This window comes from Diospyros lotus, chromosome 2 (assembly GCF_014633365.1).
Source record: "Diospyros lotus cultivar Yz01 chromosome 2, ASM1463336v1, whole genome shotgun sequence".
NCBI lineage: Eukaryota > Viridiplantae > Streptophyta > Magnoliopsida > Ericales > Ebenaceae > Diospyros > Diospyros lotus.
This window is the reverse complement of record NC_068339.1, coordinates 15,565,102-15,586,771: the sequence shown is the minus strand read 5'-3', so window position 1 is coordinate 15,586,771 and position 21,670 is coordinate 15,565,102. Positions and strand designations below refer to the sequence as shown.

Here is a 21,670-nt window from a genome sequence, read left to right as displayed (position 1 = left end):
ATATAAAGACAAGAAATGTATGTATATGGAAGGTCATAAGAAACAAGATATGTATTTTTAAATCGAAAACGAGTTTTTAATATTATAAAATAATTTTAAAACTACTAAAATGGTTTAGAAACATTCTTTTAGTGGTTTTTGTGTTTGGAGATATGAAATGTTTTAGAAATGTCAAAACGACAATAATTTGTACATCAAAACTCTATTGTTTCTTTTTTTTTTTTTTTCCAACGAACAATGTGAGAGAAACAATGACAGCAAGCCCCTAATGGAATACAACAAATAGCGATTATGGTTTGGCAAACAACAACGAGACAAAGGATTGTTAGAATTTTTAAATTTATATGACTCTTTTTTTTTACTTTGTCGGTATTAGCTTGCTATACGCAAATTCTTGAGCTATCTATTTAGCTGAAAGCTTAAGAGCTCGTTCAGTGTAGTCACTAGCCAGACCAGACGCATCACAAAATTTAAAAAGCTAAGCTCCCTTTGACCGCTAGAAGCCGGACGGGTACGAAATATATCGGAGTCGGGGATGGGGTGAGCAAAACCCGGATCCGCCCGTTACCATTCCTACGTTCCTCCCGTGCAGATATGGTCGCCTTTAGAGGTTAAAAAGAAAAGGCGGGGGAAGGGGGCATAAGACAAGGGATGAGAGGTGACAGAAACCAGGCTTTATCAATGAAGACGAGGCAGTAGCGATTATGCATGGACCAAGAATGTTGTGTTTGACATGGAACACCGACGTGACCCCTATGAATTGTACCCAAAAACCAACCCAACCCAACAAAGCTGACAAAAATGGTGGGGGAAGGCATGCCTCTTGCCTCAGCCTCAGCCAGCCCATTCTTTTATGCTGCTGCCCATCAATTTCATTACGCCAATCAGATGACTCACACATCAAGCCAGCCAAATCCCTCAACTTCACATTCAGTCCCTAATACCCATTATTGAGCCCTCTGTATATAGTTCACATAATGAATTTCAATTCCTCCCTTGGAGATAGAAACTCCATCACTTTCACTTTCATTTTCACTTTCAACAAAGATAGAATAGGAGGAGAGAGCTTCCACTTTCAGTGGCCAGCTACCACCAACCATGAAATCTTTACTTGCTGTTTATCTTCTTCTCCTCGCAGCTTCTCTGTCTTCTGTTCTTTCTGAACCCCCTGCCGGCTCTTCTTCTCATCGGGTTTTTCTTCCAGGAAGGCTTCCCCGGGCAGATCCGAGCCAGTCACCCCCCAATCCGCAACAGCACCCCCAGAAATTCCAGGTAGGGTATCTGTCTATGGCATCCTCAAAAATCTTTACTTTTCTGCCAAAGAAGAAAGCAGCAGCAGCCCCCAAATACTGCTTATAGTTTCATCAAATGTGGTGTTCATGACTTACCTGTGTGACAAAGTGTAGGTTAGGGGCATCAGAATTGTGAAAGCTGGCTCTATGGCTACCGGCATTTCAAGAGGTCATGAAGATTCTGAGGAGCTGACTTACCACACTGATTATCACGGTGTAACAACTCATCCAACTCCATACCCGAAGCATCCCAACCCATAGCGCTATTTTAAGCGCCTTGTGACAGGTTCATTACATATCCAGCCTTGATAGTATAAGCTATCAACAGATGTAAGAATGTACTTGCTAGACCATATAAAACATATATCCTCCTTGAAATTCCATATTTTCTTTCCTTTTCAACATGTCTCTCTGTTTACAAACTCCTATCCTGCACCAAACTCTGCAGCATTCCAAATAAGAGAGGACTACTTTAGGTTACCTGAGGCAAGGATCTATATATATAAATCCAGTATCCAAATACCAGATGAGGAAGCAACTCTCTCAACTCAAGCAGTTAACAGACGAGCTCTACCAAATACCATATTGAAAACGTATCAAAGAGCTCTACCAAATACCATATGAGGAAGCAACTCTCTCAACTCAAGCATTCGAGTCACATAAGAGTTAGTTTAAGAAAATTTTCCACTATTGCTACAGATATTAGCCGTCCCACCAATGGTATGTACATATTGATGGGTCATATTATATTTCAGCACATTCATACCACTAAATTCATCTTATGTACCTTGTGGAGAACATTTTTGTGAAGAATAGATCATTATAGAGCACAAAAATACTATCCAGTTGTCAATTACAATGCAATGAAAGCATCCCATTCGCATATTGTTTCCGAACCTTCCTATATTTCTCAAGCAGCAGTTTGTAGCATTGTTCTACGTTCTCAAATACTACCTCTCTGCAGAACTTACACTTGATCAGCATGAATGCCGCTTCTGCCTCATCTTTTTGCTGATTGATTAGAGAAAAGCCTTCACTGTCAAATGAAGGGATTTCCCATTCACGGAACTCCAAGTTCTTTTCTTCATCATCATAAAGATGCTGAAGCCATTTTATTCGTTGCAAGGGATCTTCATTTTCCTGAAGAGACACCTCCACACTCCTAAGAGCATCTGAGAACCTTGATTTAGCACCAATGCTTTCAACCAGATGATCGAAAATTGATTTCTGGTTCAGATGAAGCCAGCCATCACAATCTGAAAAAAATGAAATTGCACCAACCAAGCAAGCCTTCCGAAAAGTAGCATCAGCATCACCAATTAGCTTGATTGCAGCATGCATTAGGCTTACAGAGATAGCGGTTAGACTCCTGGATAATGATTCATCAGATTGCTTGTGATTCTGATACCAAGCACGAAGCGCAACATGAGCAAATCCCTCCCACCTGTATTTCATATGAATTATCGCAATGACTACACAGTAAACAGATTATCAATATGTCAGATGTCACTTTCATTCTGTAAGAATTCTCCAAAACTGGAAGTTTGTTTCTTCTGGTTAAAAAGTTTTTGGCATTTCAAATTTTCATAAAATTTCCATACTGTAGCAAGCCATTACCGCTAACAAAGGTTACAAAAACTTTCTACAATTTCAATCAGGACTAGGTTTGAAATTAATAATGTACAAAATTTAAGGTAAGCAATTAAACCATAATAAATACTATGTAGTCACTTTAGGTCACAATTAGGAACTTCTATGCACATCTAGGATGCAACCAGGGTGATATTTGCTTCATTGCTCTTGCTCGTAAATGTGAAAATATCTGTACCAAAATAGTGAGCGGAAAACCAAAGAAAACTAGGTGGAAAATCCTTAAACATGAGATAGGAATAATGGCTTTACGGAGTACATGGCCATAGATAGAGATAGATGGAGTTAAGAATTCATGTAGCTGACCCCACCCATTGGGATTAAAGCTTCTGAATGCTGTTGTAATTTGAAGGATAGCAGCAGTGTAACATGGACCAGAAATTTGTAGTGGAGCTGCTGAGAGTTTTGCCTCCAGAATAAGATTGAGGAAATGACTTAATGAGATTTGATTGGTAAGACATTTTCCATTAGTGTAAATTTGTTAAGAACTTCCTAATGTACATCAGAAAACACCAAAGATAAAAAATACATATTGTTGGGGAAAGAAGCTTTTTGACAAAACAAACGGAAGAGTCTACAATATATACTTAAGTTGGTGGAAAACTGTAGTTTTTCCCATTAATTACTTTTTACAACTGCATGTTTAATTGACTTCAAGCACTAATTGGACAAATTTCAACACTGTAGAATGATGACATGATGAGCGTATAATGATTACAGGCACCTCCCATGTTCAGTTGCTAGGGACATTGGAGCTAAAGTCTTCGTTCATTTCCAAATGGTAATAATTGTCACTGCCAAGCAGAGACGATGGCGGACTTCCTGGTTCGATGTGAATCAGTAGTCCACGGTAGGAAGAAGAATAGGGAGAAGGAAGTAGAACAGAGGGAAGAGAGAAAAGAGAAATTGAGAGAGACATAGACATTCTTCTTGGTATTCGATAATGATCTCTTGAGGCCCCGCGGAGTATTTACAGGGTCTTAGGGTGATGCTGCCACAGCAGATCACTTCTCAAACGGTTGCAACCGTCTCTTTTGTCCTATTCTAACCCAGCATGTGTTCTCTCTCTCTCTTACTAATTCTCTAACAGAAAGATTCCCAAATACAGCAGTAAAAGAAAAGAAATTACAGGAACTATAATAGGAAAGGAAATACAAAGGAAATATAAAGTCACAGCCACTAAGAGAAAACAAAATCGCTGTAATAAGACTCAATCCATGACAATAATGTGCAAATCATAAAATGCTAGAAGTATGGGCCCATTTACGCATGCCCTGCTGAGCTTTCAGCGTACAGGAAAAAAGATTCACAATCAATTACAAATGTACTTATTATTATTAGCAAAAAGAAATTACAAATATACTAATCTATGCTGGGAATCAGTAAAAATACGCCAGCAGAAAGCATGGATAGAGATAAAAAGGAATTAAGGAGCAAATCAGTTGTTAAACTATCTGGATAGGTTTAGCATGAGAAGAAAACCCTTTTCTGGTTCACCACCAGTTTCGATAATGTTGGCGGTTAGACTGGCAACTTCTACAGGCCTCCAAAGATTTACCAATGGATGATAAATCTATCAAAGGTAAACCAACTCCAACAAAATTAAGTCCTGGCAGAGCTAAGCAACCTAACAAAGCAATAGGGGTAAGAAACATCACAATCAGCAGCACTTGATGAATACAACCACTACCCTAGGTGGGGTACTTCATCACAGAAACCACGAGCCACAGGAAAGGCATTAAATTAATCAGGGACAGCAATCCCAGCACTTGAACTTAAGTAAACATAAAAAGAGAAATTTCATTAATTAAAATTCAAAAAGGAGATAATTCAATTGGACACAATTATGCTGTAGTTACCAGTATAAAAATGCACATAGAGAATGATAATTTAAATTCAACAAAAACCAAATCAAATAACGCAAAAAATGTACTTACTCAAATGGAGGTTCCACCTCAATAGAGAGTGTGAGATGTAAGGAGAAATCGGGAGTCCCTTTGGGCATGTCAGCATCCACAATGGTACTTGCCTCATGAAGGAAACCTCTAGGAACATATAAAATATCACCTTCTCTCAGCAGAAAATGTTTGTATCCATCATTTATCGATGCATCAGCCTCATGCAGGCTATCAACAGGTTCATAAAGGCGGGGTAACTTGAGACTTGATTGGGAAGAAACCTTCCACTGTTTGACCCCAATGAGTTGGCATATAAACACACAATGATCATCACAATGACAAGCCAGACCCTGAGAATTTGGTGGTGTCAGGTACATATTCACACCTGCTGATGGTTGACCAAACAGATATGCTAAACCATCTACGATACTGGCAATACTCCCAAAGCGAAACTCCATGCCACGCAGAGAAATAGTAAAACCTTCTTGATATGCTTCTTTACATCTCAGAATATCATTAACATATAGGTATTGTGGGTCCTGAAAGTAGCAAGACCTTGAGTACTCTTGAAAAAAATGCATCTCTCTTTTTAAATGCTTCTCATCCTGGATGCACTTCAAAACCCGAATATCTTGTTGGTAGATCATAGGGCAACCCAAATTACTTTTAACCTCCTTCAAGAAACTAAAGATGTCTAGTTCTTCAGAAGAAATAGGTAGACAAGATTTAAGATTATTAAGGATCATTGGGAGAAAAGAAGAGACTTCTTGGTTGAAGTTTACAGACTGTTTAAAAGAACTAAAAATGTCATTATGCTCATTAGAAGCCTTCAACAGCCTTCCAACAAACAAAGGTGACATCTCCCAATGATTCAAAATGAATTGTTGATAACTACACTGATTGCAGCCGAAAATGCTTTCCTTAATAATATCCATATGGACAGGCACTGTAAGTCGATAACCATTAATGGAGAGTCTGAATATGCTTTCTGCCAGATCATTTGTTCTAATATTGCTTATACAATAATGTCTATGTTGGTGGTATCTCAGGATTGTGCCAGATAAATTTTTCTTGTGGACTTCCGCCCATAGCCTTTTCAAATAAGCCAATAAAGTTTCAGATAACTTTCGTGGAATCATCTCCAGCTGGTCACTTTGGCACACGTTAATGAGAGTGATTGCAGCATCAAAAAGTAATACCAAAAGTTCATCCTCTTTAAACACTATTCTACTTTGTTTTTCCTCAGTAAATAAAAAAATCAACGGCTTTGAAGATTTAGGGACCTGAAGGAAGCAAAAACTAAGAGATGTTAAGTCAGATTACTTGAGGGCATGATCTATATTATTAATAAAATAGAAGCTACCAAACACATCCAGAATCTGCAGCATGAAAAATTAACATATAAAGCAGGACTTTGGAGGAAATGTGGATCACATTAAATGAGAAGATCTAAGTGAAACAAAAAGAAGAAGACAAAAAAGGCAGAAGAAAGGGAGCTCTTTTGTTATATCTCTTCTGGCAATTGTACAGAGCCTGAGTGTGATCAAATTTGGCGGAACTTATAAATTCTCATACAATCTTCAACCTTAAGAATCGTTGGTGAAGAGCACCTGAAGGGATCTGTCCAAACAAGAAGACTTAACATGCCATGCAGTATTCTTCTGACACCTATAAATTAAAACAGTTCAACACAATTGTTTCCAATTGGTGAACCATATAAGGCAAAGGGCGCACTTAAATGGGTTTTGGGGTATCTGCATGAAATGATGATTCCAACTGCCAGCAAATCAAAGATCTTTGAAGCATTGTATCATGGGGCCACCCGGCCTCAAAAAGTAGCCCTGACCAAGTTAGCTAGAAACCAAGTTCTAGAAAGCACATAGGTTTCTTTTCTCTCATCCATCTAGGTGAAATTCACCCTCCCTATCATGTTCTGAGCTGCACAAACCTTGTGTCATGACATCCTTCCCCACAATGAACTACAGGAATAGAGCCATATGACATTCATGCAGCAGTATGAAATAACCTCTAGAGGACTGTCATCTCTTGGAGAGAATTTTTTTTACAAAAGTCCTGATACCCATTGCGTAAGATCGGCTATAGTACATGAGATGCCTTTAAACACTATAGGTTCAAGGCAGAATCTAAAGAATCTATTTTGATGAGGTTGCTTGGAGTTTTGTGAATTCGTTGTCAAAGTTAAAAAGGTCCACCAAGATCACTAGTTCCTCCTCTCCACCGAGGAACTTTGACACTGACTAACCTAGGACAAGAACTCAGGGAAATAACCCGTACATGTTGGACTACATGCCCATGTTTCAGGTACAATCATCATCTGTAGTAGTGGTGCCACACTTGTGGAGCTCAAGGTAACAGAAATGTTGCCATCCAAACATGTGTGACTGAGATGACTATAAGTGGGCACTAATTGAGAAAAAGTCAAAACGGAATAAAAGAACAAACCTTTAAACTTATCTTTGCAGTTAGTTGTACACCCCATTCAGTAAATGTATTCTCAAATACTAACAAGTGTTTGCATGCACAGAACTCCCTACTTTCCTAGAGTTGGTTGGGAAAGGGTTATTTTTGTATGCAACCTTACCCTTGTTTTTGATACTTCCACAACTCAAACCTGTGACCTTTCAGTCACAAAAGAGTAGTATTCACATGTATAATGATGGTGTTAATTTTCTTCAATTAAAAATAAACAGTATGAACACATGTATAATGATTGCATTAATTTTCTTCAACTAAAGATAAAAATTTGATCTCTCATTTGCTGGCCATCGGCCATGGGTCGTATGGTACATTAATTTTTGACATTACAGCAACTCATACTTTGCTTTAATTCATCCACATAGGGACGACCGCCCATGAAGCATAAAAGTAACTGTTCTGGAAAGGAAAAAAGGCTTCCAGCTATCTCAATTGGTCAGCAAGAATGATGCATGACTTAATGTCACATTGTTGGAGAAACAACTGCTCGAAGTGATAATGACATTTTCCAATGGCAACATATGAATTAAAAAATTGAAAACAAAAACTATATGAACTATTGAAGAAATAAAATGAAATCATTTCGTACAAGAATGACACGAAAATCAGTTATATATATTGCAAAATTGAGGGGCAAGAAAAAGATGCTCACATAATAGAGTTCAGGGCATGGAATTGCAAGAGACGTTGTCGCCCAATGGACGTGGAGGACATATCCAAAATGGCATTGCAAGTGGCCACTAATGTGGTCCTCCTCTTCGAACCCGATGAGAACGCAAAGATCAAACCCCGCACAATTTCGTCATCACCGGCTAATTGCTCGTTCATCTCCAAGGAGAATAACGAAGCTGCGCCAACAAACTCCGAGCACTTGCGGACTACCGCAGCGCATCTGTGACAGAAAACCCAAAAAAAAGGAAGAAATCAATCAGCAGCAGAACTTGAATCAACCAATCAATTAACCAAAAGGAGAAATGAGGGATTATATTACTTGGAAGTGAGAAGGGGCGGAAGCAAGGAGAGGATGGGAGGGGGTAGGGTTAGCTGGGAAGAAGAGGAGTTAGGGTTGGGGAGGGTGGAGAGAAGAGAGAGATTGAGTTGGTTTAGGAGACGGAGTTGGAGTTGGTGGAAGTAGGGCTCCTTCTTCTTCTTCATCTTCGTTTTCGTTTTGTCAATAATACAAAGGGAAGCGAGCAAGACGGAGAAGATGGTGCGGACGTCGCCGGCGAAGTCGGCGTTGTAGTTTCCGGCATGGGTAGAGCTGCTTCTTTTACGCTTCTTGCGGGGCTCCATTTGTTGCGGGCGGCGGCTCAACCCCAGCCCCAGGTGTCAATTGGAGTTCAGAACTTATATTATTCAATTATTATGTACTAAAAGAAATTATAAAACATAGATATAATAATAATATATTTCATTTCGTCAGTGCCCTAATTCTTATTGCTGTTTATTAGTTGGGAATTTGAATTTCTATGCTGAAGAATTCAAAAGGCCAAACAAAAGACAGAGATATAAGCTCCCAAGTAGAAGGAGAATTACTCCTGAATTGAGCAGTAGGTGGTGGTATTAGGGTAAAATGAATCTTTTATTAGTTATGGTGGTCATTTCATTTGTCTTGTCGATTGAGGAGGAGCCGTGATTGGATTCAAATAATTTGAGATCCTTATGCTACCTTATCCTATTGCTTGTTACTTTTAAAAATTTGAACTTCTTTATGCCCTTGCTGACAATTATATCTGATTTGCTAGATAAAATTATTAACTTTGTAAACACCTGTCCCATTTTTATTTTATATGCAAAACCCAAAAAAAGGGGGGGTGTTTATTCGGTCACAATTGAACAGCCTTCAATTTGTTAGGTAATGGAATCGAATGATCTTTGCCTTGCCACTAAAAAAAGAAAACCATGAAGTTAATAATAAAGTGTAAAACCATCCAAAATAAATCATAGCGGAAAGAAAGAGACGACATGCCAGCATGATGCCAGTGCTTTGCAGTGCAAAAACTGCAAATACTCCATAAATAATGCGCTTAACATTTAACACTAGTTACTGAAAACTTCTGCCGCAGCCAGCCAATGGCATTATTTTTCCACTATTAGAAAGAAGAAACCATCACAGGTGCCCAGCCAGAGAACAGTAACTAATATTAGCAAGCTTGTTCAAAACCCCACAAAGACAACGGTTCTTGCATGATTGAAATTAGTACAAGTTCAGCCAATCATTCTTTTCTGAGCATATAAAATCATCCATCAGAGCATTGGAGATCATGATGATTTTGATCTCCATACAATCTACTCATCTCTAAAAGCAAGCGTAAAACTCACTTCTCAGTAAAGAGGAATTCATAGCAAGCCCCTACTACTCCTACTAAAAATACCAGGGATGACAAGAAGTAAGCTATGTTCCAAAATTGCACATCATCAAGTGGCCTCATCATATGCGCATGCATACGATACATGTTCTCTAAAGATCCCAATTGATCTACTATAAAGTTGCCAATCCCTCTCATCTCACAGGGATAATGTGCATGTTTTGTTATGTGCGAGAGAAGTTGGCTTTGATTTTCCACCAATTATTTAAAACTTCAATTTCGTAGTTCACATAACATTATAGACACTCTCTTAGACTCCACTCCTGTCATGCTTGCTGTCAGCATGCAACAAAAACAAAAATGTTGGATGCATAAAACTGGTTGACCAATTGCATAAAAATGGTTAGGATCAGCAGTATTCGGAAGATAAATTATCAGGCTCGACATGTGGCTCCTGTCCCAACTCAACTTTAGGAGTTGAAGCAGCAATGCTGTTGGTGGGCATAAATTCTCTTCCCTTCATCTGCCTCAAGTGTTGATCTAAGAGGTCAGCTCCTATGAAACAACGGAGAAGTGTACATGTTTCTCAAGGATCACTCTTCAATCAGGAGAGAATGCACGAAAGATGGCACCCTTATGGCACAACAGTGATAAGACTCGACTAAACTGAATATATTTTTTGTAATTTTTGCCTCACCAAATATATGTGTGTGGCCATGTCATGTGTATATATAGATGGACTAAAGAATGGAAGCTTTTTTTCTCTCCCCCTCACTCTCGCAATATACATGTTCTCTCATTTCTTCCACTTTCTTAACAACCAAACATTTCAACCTTGCACCAAGGTCACCCCATTTACAACTCACGCCACCCAGTACTATGAGCAATATGAGACATTAGGTAGTCTAGGGTTGAAGGTGCCCCATAATTAAGGTATCAATATCCAGCTTCCATATCACCTTACACATCAACGTTACAATTAAAAAGAAAATCCATCCCCAAGGCCCCCTGATACATCAGCACTAATCTCTTACCAGTATCCTTTTTTGCTCCCACAGCCCCTCGCAATACCCTTATGGCCCCAGGATACCTGAGGGTCGAGCATTATGAATGACCATTAACCCCTCATTTTAAATGGAAATTACACGTATTATGTCCAATTATTTAAGCACACAAAGCATACAAAACTTTGCATGGATTTATCACAATAATTAATTTTAATGAAACATGCCTTATCACTCACATGCAAGGATGTATTCATATTTAAGTTAAACTTTTGAGTCACCATATAACAGTGTGCTCACCTTGGTCCTGGCAAGATAAAAATCGGTCTTAACGCTTCAAATTTTCAATTGGTTATGAGTCCACTTCCTTTGTGTCTAACTAATGGTTTTAAATTGGAGCGTTAATTCTGAGATCAATTAATTTCAACCACCTAGGTATTAACCCCCAACATTTCCAATTTAATTTTTGTACCCATACCATGCATTCCCAATCTCCCAAAATTGCATTATTGACTAGTGATTATTTATGCAATTAAATCACATGTCCAAAACTTAATTTCTCAAGCCCCAAGGTGACACCAAAAGTTACTTGCTCAAAACCATTTCCCCTAAAATTTAGAAAGAATTAGTTGACATCAAGATTTCAAATCCAACCTCCCTTGAACATGGAAACAAAATCTAACCAAAATAAAAAAGATCTAGCCTCCTATATCAATACATACAACCACCATATATACACACACAAGTATGATCTACACGTGCACAAAATTTGATCTATCATTTCATACTAAGAAGGATTCTTAAGATATCTTACCTCTTTAACTCTTGCTAAACCTCTACAGGCCTCCAGCTCAAGATGATGGTGGATTCACAGTCACGGGAAGGCTTGAAATTATTTATGGCAAGGAAAAGTGGTGGCTGGCCAACAGTTTTCTAGCAGCTAGGGATAGCTTGGTGTGAGGTGGTGGGTTAAATTTTGATTCAACAATGAGATATTTCGTCCTTGGGAGAGTGCAAAGCTGCAAGAGAATGTAAAATCTAACATATTAACAGAATACATCCATTGGGGCAAAAAGAATTGTACAAAATCACACACAAGTTGGGTTACTAATCTCACCACCCTTCATCCAAAACTTCTGTAGTATGCAAGCTAAAAATTGAGCCAAGGGTAACATATGTATAGTCACGTCCAACTCAGGAACATGCATTCGTAGCTTGTCTAACCTATGTACAAGGATGTCCATCAAATGTCTTGAATATGTCTAAAAATAAAAGAGTACGCACCACTTGGCATGCGGATGGATCCTCATGCGTCCACCAAGTGTCAATGCCCAATACACAATGGATATTGATACTGTTGGATCATGAGGATATCCGAAACTAAGGCAATAGAGATTTGGTTAGGATTAATTCCTAAACTAGAATTAGGATCTTATATATATCTTTCCTTTTTCCTTATTGTTGATTATTTTTCCTTTCTTGTTGTTTCCTTTCTTGTTGTATTTCCTCTCAACAAGAGAGCTAATTGTGTTCATAGTTGTAGGAATGAGATTATTAAGTTTCTCCTAAAAATTTTACATGGTATCAGAGCCTAATAGGCTGATACACTAAAACCCTAGTGCCTTCATTGCACCAGCCGACACCCCTTCATTGGGTTCCTCTTCACCATCAGTTTTAGTCTGTTCGAGTGCCTTCAACGCATTGTCTGGCCACCAGCACTGCCACTGCCATTGGGTTCGCCGCCATCAGAACGACCAACCAATGGAGACCCACCACCGCCAGAGCCTTCACGCCCCCCCCCCCCCCCCCCCCCCGCGCCACTGTCCAGTTCATCTCCAACCCAACGCGTGCGCCACCCTCTCGCCTTCAACTTCTCCAGATCATCCCTCCAACATTTTTCTCGCCCATCCCTAGTGTTCAACGTGCCTTCATTGCATCTAACCTCTTCCTCACCAACTGGAACAGCCATGTCAGAACATTCAGGTGTGACTCCAAATCTAGCGACCGGAGAATCAACTCCAATGGCTCAATCAATGGAAGCTGGAACTAGATCAAGGACTGGAGAGCTGCCCGAAATCCACCAATCCTACTTATTAGATGGTAGGAATTATTTACAATGGGCCCAACTAGTACAAGCATTCCTCAAGGGTAAGGGAAAAACCAACCATTTCGCTTCGGCTCCTCCAAAACCAACAGATCTTGCACTTCCAACATAGGAGGTAAATAGTGTTCTAAAACACGTTAGGCGCTAGACTGGGGCCTAGAGCCTAGGACGCCTAAGCGGACTATTGTGTGTGTGTTTTTTTTTTAATTTTTAATGTAATTTCATGTTATTTTTAGATAAATCAAAGTTAAAACCAAATGAAACTTATATATATATATATATATAAAAACGGTGCCAAGGCATTGTTTTGTGCTTTGGCCGCCTAGGCACCGCCTAGACCCGATTAATCAGGCCGAGCGCCTAAGATGAGGACTTGCATGTATTCACGGCAACAAGGGTCCACCTAACGCCTAGGCCGCATTTTAAAACGCTGGAGGTAGAAGATGCTCAAATCATGTCATCGCTTTGGAATGCCATGTAACCCAAGAAAAGTAAAAACTACATGTTTTGGGTTCAGCTAGAAAGATTTGGGAAACCATACGGCAAACTTACTCCAAAATTCATGATGCATCAATTATATTTGAGGTTAAAACTAAACTTAGTAGCACTAAACAAGGGGCATGAGTGTTATTGAATACTATAATAAGATGCATGGCTTATGGCTAGAGTTAGACCATTATTAGAATATTAAAATGATATGTAGTGCTGATGCTGCAACTCTTAGTCAAATATTTGAAAGAGATAGAGTGGTTGAGTTCCTAGCAGGCCTCAACTCAAAGTTTGATCAGGTTCGGGTGCAAATCTTAGGGAGAGAAAAGCTTCTAGCACTCCATGAGGTCTTCGCTATGGTTAGAAGTGAGGAGAATTGAAGGCCAGCAATGCTTTATGAAGCTAGATCAGAAAGATCAGCCATGATCTCCAATCGAAGGGTTGTTGTAGTGACTGAAAGTTTGAAACTGATCCAGAAAAATCAGCCATGGTGTCCAACAGAGGAGGCAGATCAAGGATGAAAGCAGGAAGGGGAGAATTTCCATCTCGGGCTGCAAATAAAGAGGCACTATGGTGCACCTTCGATAACAAATCGAGACATACTAGAAAGACTTGTTTCAAGCTCCATGGAAAGGAAGTGGTTTTGAATCGTTTGGAAAGTTCTAAAAATCTGGCAACCAAGAATCAGGCATATGTATGCAACAGGGGTCCAGAAGGAGAGGGATTAACTACCCAAATTGAGCTTGCTCCAAGTGCTGATTTTTTAAACACTGAAGGGATCGCTAAGTTGAAGTTGTTCCTCAAGACCCTACAAGACGATGCATGCTCTCTTGCACACCAAGACTCCTCAGGTAACTGCCTTCATTCAGCATTTTTTCTAGCCTTTAAGACTGATAAACAGGATGTATGGATTCTAGATGTTGGGGCCATTGATCACATGACATCCCATTCCCATGTTTTTTATGCCTACCACTCTCTTTCCACCTCTAAACAAATCACAATAGCCAATGGAACATCTGTTCCAATTTTAGGTCAGAGTACACTCACTCTAAACCCTTGTTTTTCCCTCAAACAGGTTCTTCACGTACCTAGTTTATCAGCCAATCTTGTCTCTATTCACTAACTAACCAAATATTTGAATTGTCGGACTATTTTTTCCCCTCATTTGTGTGAATTTCAGGCCATGACAATAGGGAAGATAATTGGTGCTGCTAGAGAATGCAATGGGTTGTACTACCTGATGAACGAAGACACTTATCCTACAAATGAACAGCTTCCAGCTGCTACGTGCTCATCTCAGTCAACCTCCAATTATGGGGATGTATGGCTGCAACACTACCGATTGGGTCATCCTCCTTTCACTCTATTAAAATCCATGTTTCCTACATTGTTTGAATCTTTAATCCTAGTCTTTTTCATTATGATGTTTGTATTCTGTCTAAGTATCATCGTGTGTCCTATCCTCCTAGCAATAAAATCTCATCTAAACCATTTACTTTGATTCACTCAGATTTGTAGGGACCATAAAAAATCTCTAATTGTTCTAGGGCTCGTTGGTTTATCTCTTTCATTGATGATTGTACCCATATGACTTGGGTTTTTATATTAAAAGATAAGGCCACCATTAGTTCAGTTCTTCCCACTTTTTTTAAAATGATTGCAACTCAATTTGGTTCGCCTATCAAAAGATTAAGAACTAAAAATGCAAGAGATTATTTTAATCATCACTTGCTCCAATACTTCCAACAAGAAGGAATAATCCATGAATCTTCTTGTGTTGATACTCCCCAACAAAATAGGGTAGTTGAAAGGAAGATGAGACACCTCCTTAATGTGGCTCGATCTCTTCTTCATCACCACAATGTTCCTAAATCCTTCTGGGGGGAAGCAGTCCTTACAACGACCTATCTCATTAACCGAGTCCCTACCAAGTTGCTACAAAATCAAAGTCCTTTACATTGTCTATCCTCTTTCTTTCCCGATCAGTTCTTACATTCCTCTCTTCCCCTTCGGGTGTTTGGTTGTGTATCCTTTGTTCACATTCCCAACTTGATCCTTGAGCAATCAAATGTGTTTTTCTTGAATATTCACCCACTCAAAAGGGATATAAGTGTTACCATCCTCTCACTCGAAAATTTTATGTCTCCAAAGATGTCACGTTTGTGGAATCTTCACCTTTTTTTAGCTTATCCCAGGCTGGTCCCCAGGGGGAGACTTTGGTTCAAGGTAACCACCCTTCTAGTGACAGCCCTTCTTGTGAGTGACATCTTCTTTCCTTCTGTTCAGCCTATTCTTACATCTTCACAGCCCCCTAGCATCTCTCCTCAATCTCCAAACAACAATAATGAATTAGACCTCAATCAAGGTATAGCTGAGCAAGAGCAAGGGCAATCATATACTCAAGAGTTGTCACCCTTTGTCAGGTATAAGGGATCTCCTTATATATTCAAACGTAGACAGCCCCAGCATGCATCATCATCAGCTCTTAGTCAAGGTATGAATCCCATTCAACCTTCACCCTTAGTCCAACCTGATGACCTAGACCTACCTATAGCCATTCGAAAAGGGAAAAGAAGTTGCACTCAACACCCATTAACCAACTTCTTGTCCTACCATCGTCTTTCCCAGAATCACAAGGCCTTCTTTGTATCCTTGGACTCCATTGAAATCCCTAAGTTAGTTGATGAGGCTCTAAAAGATCTAAACTAGAGGCAAGTCATGTTGGAGGAGATGAAAGCTTTGAAGAAGAATCATACATGGAACTTAGTGCCTCAACCATAGGGTGTTACACCAATTGGTTGCAGGTGGATTTTCAATATCAAATACAATGTTGATGGAACCCTAGAGAGATACAAAGTTAGATTGGTCACCAAGGGCTACACTCAATCATATGGCATATACTATCTTGAGACATTTACCCCTATGGCAAAGATGGCAACTGTGAGAGTTCTTTTATCATTAGCATCTTATTTTGGATGGAGACTATAGCAGTTGGATGTCAAAAATGCATTTCTACATGGAGATTTAGAAGAAGAAGTTTTTATGGAGTTGTCCCTTGAATTTCAAGCAGGGGAAGCAAGGCAAGTGTGCAGACTAAAAAATGCACTCTACGGGCTCATATAGTCCCCAAGAGCATGGTTTGGTAGGTTTTCCAAGGCCATGACAGGTATGGGATATAACCAAAACAGGGGTGATCATACACTATTCTTTAAGCATTCAGATAAAGAGAAGGTTACCGCTTTATTGATATATGTAGACGACATAATAGTCATAGGGAATGATGCAGAGGAACAGAAGATTCTCAAGGACAAGTTAGCCAAGGAATTCGAGATTAAAGATCTTGATCCCCTCAAGTATTTCTTAGGGATTGAAGTTGCTTATTCTAAGGCTGGAATATTTCTCTCCCAAAGGAAATATGTGCTGGACTTGTTAGCTAAGACATGGGTATCAGGAGGAAGAGGATCTAATGTGCCAGTAGAGCCTAACAGCAAGTTGGGAGTTGATCCTAATAGTCAACCAGTAGATAAAGATAGATACTAAAGGCTGGTAGGTCGTCTGATATACCTATCTCACACTAAGCCTAATATTGCCTTTGGTGTTAGCCTAGTGAGCCAATTCATGCACAACCCAACAGAAGAACATATGCAAGCAGTAAGAAAGATCTTAAACTATTTGAAAGCTATCCCAAGTAAGGGGATCTTATTTAAATCGGGAGAAAAACTTGATATTAAGGGGTTTAACGATGCAGACTATGCAGAATCTCTTATTGATAGAAAATCAACTAGTGGGTATTATGTATTTCTTGGTGGAAACCTTGTGTCATGGAGGAGCAAGAAGCAAAGTGTTGTGTCAAGATCAAGTGCAGAGACTGAATTCAAAGCAATGGTTCTTGGCCTATGTGAGGTGTTGTGGTTAAGAACCATCCTAGAAGATTTGAAGATTAGGGTTCAAGGCTCAATCAAGGTGTTCTGTAACAACCAATCAGCCATCTGCATTGCCCATAATTCTATTCACCATGACAGGGCAAAACATGTTGAAATAGACCGACATTTCATTAAAGAGAAGTTGGATGCAAGCCTGATCAAAATACCCTATGTTTCATCTAAAGACCAAGTGGCGGATGTGTTAACCAGTGTTATTAAAGGCGCGCATACCAAGCGCAAGCCTAGCGCCTAGAAACAAACTAGGCAGGCGAGATCTGCCCAGGCGCGCCTGGGCGCACCCAAGCCCTCAGGCGCAACCTTGCGCTCATAGATGTTAAAAGCACCTAGGCGCGCCTCATGAAATTAGCTGTCAAGCAACCCACTACCCACCAAAACTAGCTGCCATTCTTGGTTCCAGCCTCCCCTCTTCTCGATTCCAACATGTATACATTACAACATATTTATGTAAATATCCACATTTTCTTTAATTTATATTTTACCTTCCATTTACTTTAATACATAAATGTAAATAAAAAAGTATCCCCCATTTGGATTCAATAAAAATATCTAAAAAGTCAAAATCATAACAATAAGAAAATAAAATTTTGATTTTAGTACAAACTCGAGATATAGCAATTTTACCACCCCCAAAATACATACCTACTATTTCTTGAAAAAATCATTAAAAATCATTTTAACAACAATGAATATTAGTTATCAAAATACCGGGAGATAGTTTTTCAAAATGAAAACATTTTCTTATGTCTCCTTATAATGCGCTAATCTTCCAGACTTAGAAAAATAACATTTTTCAAAATAAAAACATTTTCTTGATTGTGGACTTGTAGTGTTTATGTGTTTGTTTAGAATTTTGCATGATGATTGGTACTTTTTTGAGTTTGACTATTATCTCTTTGTTTTTCTTAAGATGGTCTTTAGAGTGGTATTGTTGTTGACATGTTGTGAATCTTGCAGGAATCAAAAATTTAAAATGTCATCCAACACTATTGATCTTAATCCTGATAGTAGCTCTGCTGGTAGAAGAAAAGATCTAGCATGAAAATATCATAGTTAGCATATGTTGAATTTTATATTTTTTTTATAACATGCTTGTTAAAATATTTATTAGAAGTTAGGACCTATTTTATACATTTTTCTTCAACCAGGACATATATTTTTACTTTTATTTTTTTTATTAACTTGCGCCCAGTTCCACCAGGCTGGCGCCTCGCCTTGTGCCTCAGGCTCCAAGACCCTTGTGCTTTTTAGTGTGCCTTAGACCTTTAATAACACTGGTGTTAACTAAAGGGCTTGTAGCTAAGAGGTTCAAGGATTTAGTATGCAAGCTGGGAATGATTGACATATACTCTCCAGCTTGGGGGTGAGTGTTTGATCATGAGAATATCCGAGACTAAGGCAATGGAGATTTGGTTAGGATTAATTACTAAACTAGAATTAGGATCTTATATATATCTTTCCTTTTCCCTTATTGTTGATTATCTTTCCTTTCTTGTATCTTTCTTTTCTTGTTGTTTCCTTTGTTGTTGTATTTCCTCTCTATAAGAGAGTTGATTGTGTTCATAGTTGTAGGAATGAGATTATTAAGTTTCTCCTAAAAGTTTTACAGATACGACACTCAAGTGTCCATGTTCAATGGGTCACAGGTGCCTCTTAGCATTCAAGAAGTTCCTAGATATTAAAAAAATAATAACAATTTTAAGATATGTTTAGTTAAGTGTTAACACATAATTAGAAGTGCCCTTGAATGTCAAGCTAAGAATCAGTGTCCAATACAACATAATACCTTCTTGAAAATGGTTGTGTTTATTAGCTATATATGATAATTTCAAGTGTCAAGTCTGTTGCTATAATGCTTCAAGAGCTTAAGAGTCCACATAATCCAACTATCAAGTAAGCCAAAAAAACACATGGGCAAGGAATGTTGAAGTTTGCCTCGAGTTTTGTCCTAGAAGATGGCAGAACCGGAAAGGAGCTGAAGGAGTAGTCTCGGCTGAAGAAATTCGGCAGCTAGGGGTCAAGTGTAATTAGTACATTTTGTTGGGGTTAATATGTAATTTCCCTAAGTTAGTTAGTTGCCTAAGTGTGTCCGCCTCCTCTATAAATAAGAGAGCAAGGCACCTGCTGAGAGAGAACTTCTATGAGTGCTCTAGTCCTTTGTATTATGAGTGTAAGGCATTGTTCAAGAAAGGAAGACTATCTGCAAGTCTTGGTTTTATTTTCTTGGGAAACAGTGTGGTATTGTACTCAGGTTTGTGGGCTATGATGTACTGATCTTCTTTCTGGAAATAAAGACTGCTAGGAAGGCTCTTTGAAAGCTAGATGTAGGTTTCCTCAAAGGAAACCGAACCAGGATAAATCCTTGCGTTGTGTGGTTTGCTTTCTGTTTCTTGTTCTTATGTTTTCTGTTTTCAATTCCTATAATTGCTGGGTGGATTTGAGAGTGTTGAGAGAGGCATATATCTTCCAAGGTTCATTCCACAAAGTCCTAGGATAACAGGGAATGAGGATGGAAATGATGTATTCACTCTCCATTCAGTTTCTCACTATCAAGCTAGGGAAAAACAGGGGAAGGGAATGAAAAGCATGCTTGCCCTTCAAAAATATTTATCTTTCAAACTTGTCAGAAAAGCCAGGCATTTCCTAGCCACAATATACCAGCAAGATTAAAATGGAATGGATCTTTGTATAAATGTAGTAAGAGGCTACTCTAAGCTCAATCTGTAAACATTCAAAGCATCAGTCTCTCAGGTGTTCATGCCAACCAACCAGTTGTTAGGCCCAATAAGAAACGCAAAACAAACTATTCATGCAACATGCAAAACCTTGAGGTGATCGAGATCAACCATATCAGTCGCTTGGCCCAACAACAAGCCACCAGATCACGAAAAACTAGTTATCCTCTTAGCCAAAATGTTGAACAACATAACTTAAAATAACAGGGCATATAGGTTTAAGTATGGCTATCAGAAAACATTCTTCCATTATCACCAACAAAAAATTGCAAAAGTAGCTTCATTACTCTTAAATCGTTAAGAGCATTTCAACAAGAGACGTATATATTAAAAGAATATGACCAACCAAACCAGGGATGTAAACTTGTATTATCCACATATAGAACGTAAATATTATATTCAAAAGCTTGGAATCAACCTGCTGACAAGTTTCACATGTCCCAAACGAAAAAGAGAACTAAGAAAAAATAAAAGAAGAAGAACAGGCAAGCAGGCAATTATTCTCAAGAAGTAGCATCTACACAAACCATCATTGTTGATGAGACAGAATAAAGACCAGACAAACAAAAAGGAACGCTAAAAAGACAAACATCCGGAACAAAAAAAAAGAGATCTGTACAGAAGAGGCAGGAGATTGAGGTTCCCCTAATCACAGAGAATTATCTGGATTTTCCTTCCTCTCCCTAGACAGGGGGAATGTTGGAAAATGAGAAACCCTTGTAACCTTTGTACGCATAGTACGCGATCCGCGTATAATAGAACCCCGGAATGAACAGAAGCGACCCCAGTACCGCGAAGACAATCCCTATTGAGGGGAAGGAAAAAAAAAAAAGAAAAAGAAGGGTCTTTCAGTGGCAAAATCGAAAAGGGAAAAAGAAAGGGGGGAGAGGAAGAAAAGAACGAATACCGTGAGCTCTGTCGCCGCCGATCCGATTGGCTGCCATGATCAAGCCGATGACGATGCCGAGGGTTCCGAAGACGAGGAGAGAAACGGTGAGGGCGATCTCTTTGATGGGAGGGCGGTTGTTGAGGCTGTAAGAGGACTCCAACGTCATGTCCTCATCCGAGATGGAAAAGGCGTGATCTACGTAAGCCATTGCTGTCCGGCTATCGATTCAGCTCAGCTGTCTGTAAAGGGGGTGGTCGATGTGAAGAAGAAGGATTCGATTAGGGCGAAAGGAGATGGATAAATTGAAGAAAGGAGGGCTTGGTTGGAAGGAAAAAGGAAGCACCCGGGGCTAAGACAAGGCGACGGGGGATACCCTTCCTTCGAGAGCAAAGACTTTTCGGCGGCGGCGGGAGGAGGTAGAGGCAGCCGAATTTTTATGTTTGTTAAATCCGCAAACTATTTTTCTCTCTTCTGCCTAACCACGCCTGGCCTCTCTCTCTCTTTCTGCTCCCTTCCAAGGATAAAATTACGTTTTTATCCCGGGTAATTTGCCTGAATTGTATTTTAGAAAATGCTAGTTGCACCTAATGGAAGGCCGAATGGTTGACACCTTTTGTAACGTGGTACAAATTTTTTTTTTTTATTTTCAACTTTATAGACCTCATTTTGAAAAATTCAAAAACCTAAAAATTCCCAAATCAAAATTCACGAAGACCTTGAAAGAGAAAGGGTCTTCACTTGAAATCGTTGGCCACTATACACCATCGACGTTAGCTAAAAAAATTTCAAGTGACAAAAAATAATGGGAGAAATTTTTTTAAAAAACACACTACTTCCGCCAACCAAAAATTGCCTAATTACTG

The 21,670-nt window shown here is 39.1% G+C and overlaps 3 protein-coding genes across 3 annotated transcripts; 1 reads left to right on the top strand and 2 right to left on the bottom strand.

The window, feature by feature from the left end:
* Positions 1–1,098: 1,098 nt before the first annotated feature.
* On the top strand, positions 1,099–1,673 carry LOC127794469 (uncharacterized). Its single transcript, XM_052325573.1, has 2 exons — positions 1,099–1,272; positions 1,407–1,673. The coding sequence occupies exons 1-2, from the start codon at positions 1,099–1,101 to the stop codon at positions 1,551–1,553; spliced, it is 321 nt and encodes a 106-aa protein (XP_052181533.1). The 3' UTR covers positions 1,554–1,673.
* A 135-nt stretch (positions 1,674–1,808) lies between these two features.
* On the bottom strand, positions 1,809–12,442 carry LOC127794468 (uncharacterized). Its single transcript, XM_052325571.1, has 4 exons — positions 8,328–12,442; positions 7,989–8,228; positions 4,880–6,139; positions 1,809–2,736 (listed from the first exon to the last, which is right to left on the bottom strand). Exons 1-4 carry the CDS (start codon positions 8,627–8,629, stop codon positions 2,142–2,144), a joined length of 2,397 nt encoding a protein of 798 aa, XP_052181531.1. The 5' UTR covers positions 8,630–12,442; the 3' UTR covers positions 1,809–2,141.
* Positions 12,443–20,282: 7,840 nt separating this feature from the next.
* Positions 20,283–21,241, bottom strand: LOC127794470 (uncharacterized). The gene is made up of 2 exons (XM_052325574.1): positions 20,826–21,241; positions 20,283–20,723 (listed from the first exon to the last, which is right to left on the bottom strand). The coding sequence occupies exons 1-2, from the start codon at positions 21,013–21,015 to the stop codon at positions 20,602–20,604; spliced, it is 312 nt and encodes a 103-aa protein (XP_052181534.1). The 5' UTR covers positions 21,016–21,241; the 3' UTR covers positions 20,283–20,601.
* Between the last annotated feature and the right edge of the window lie 429 nt (positions 21,242–21,670).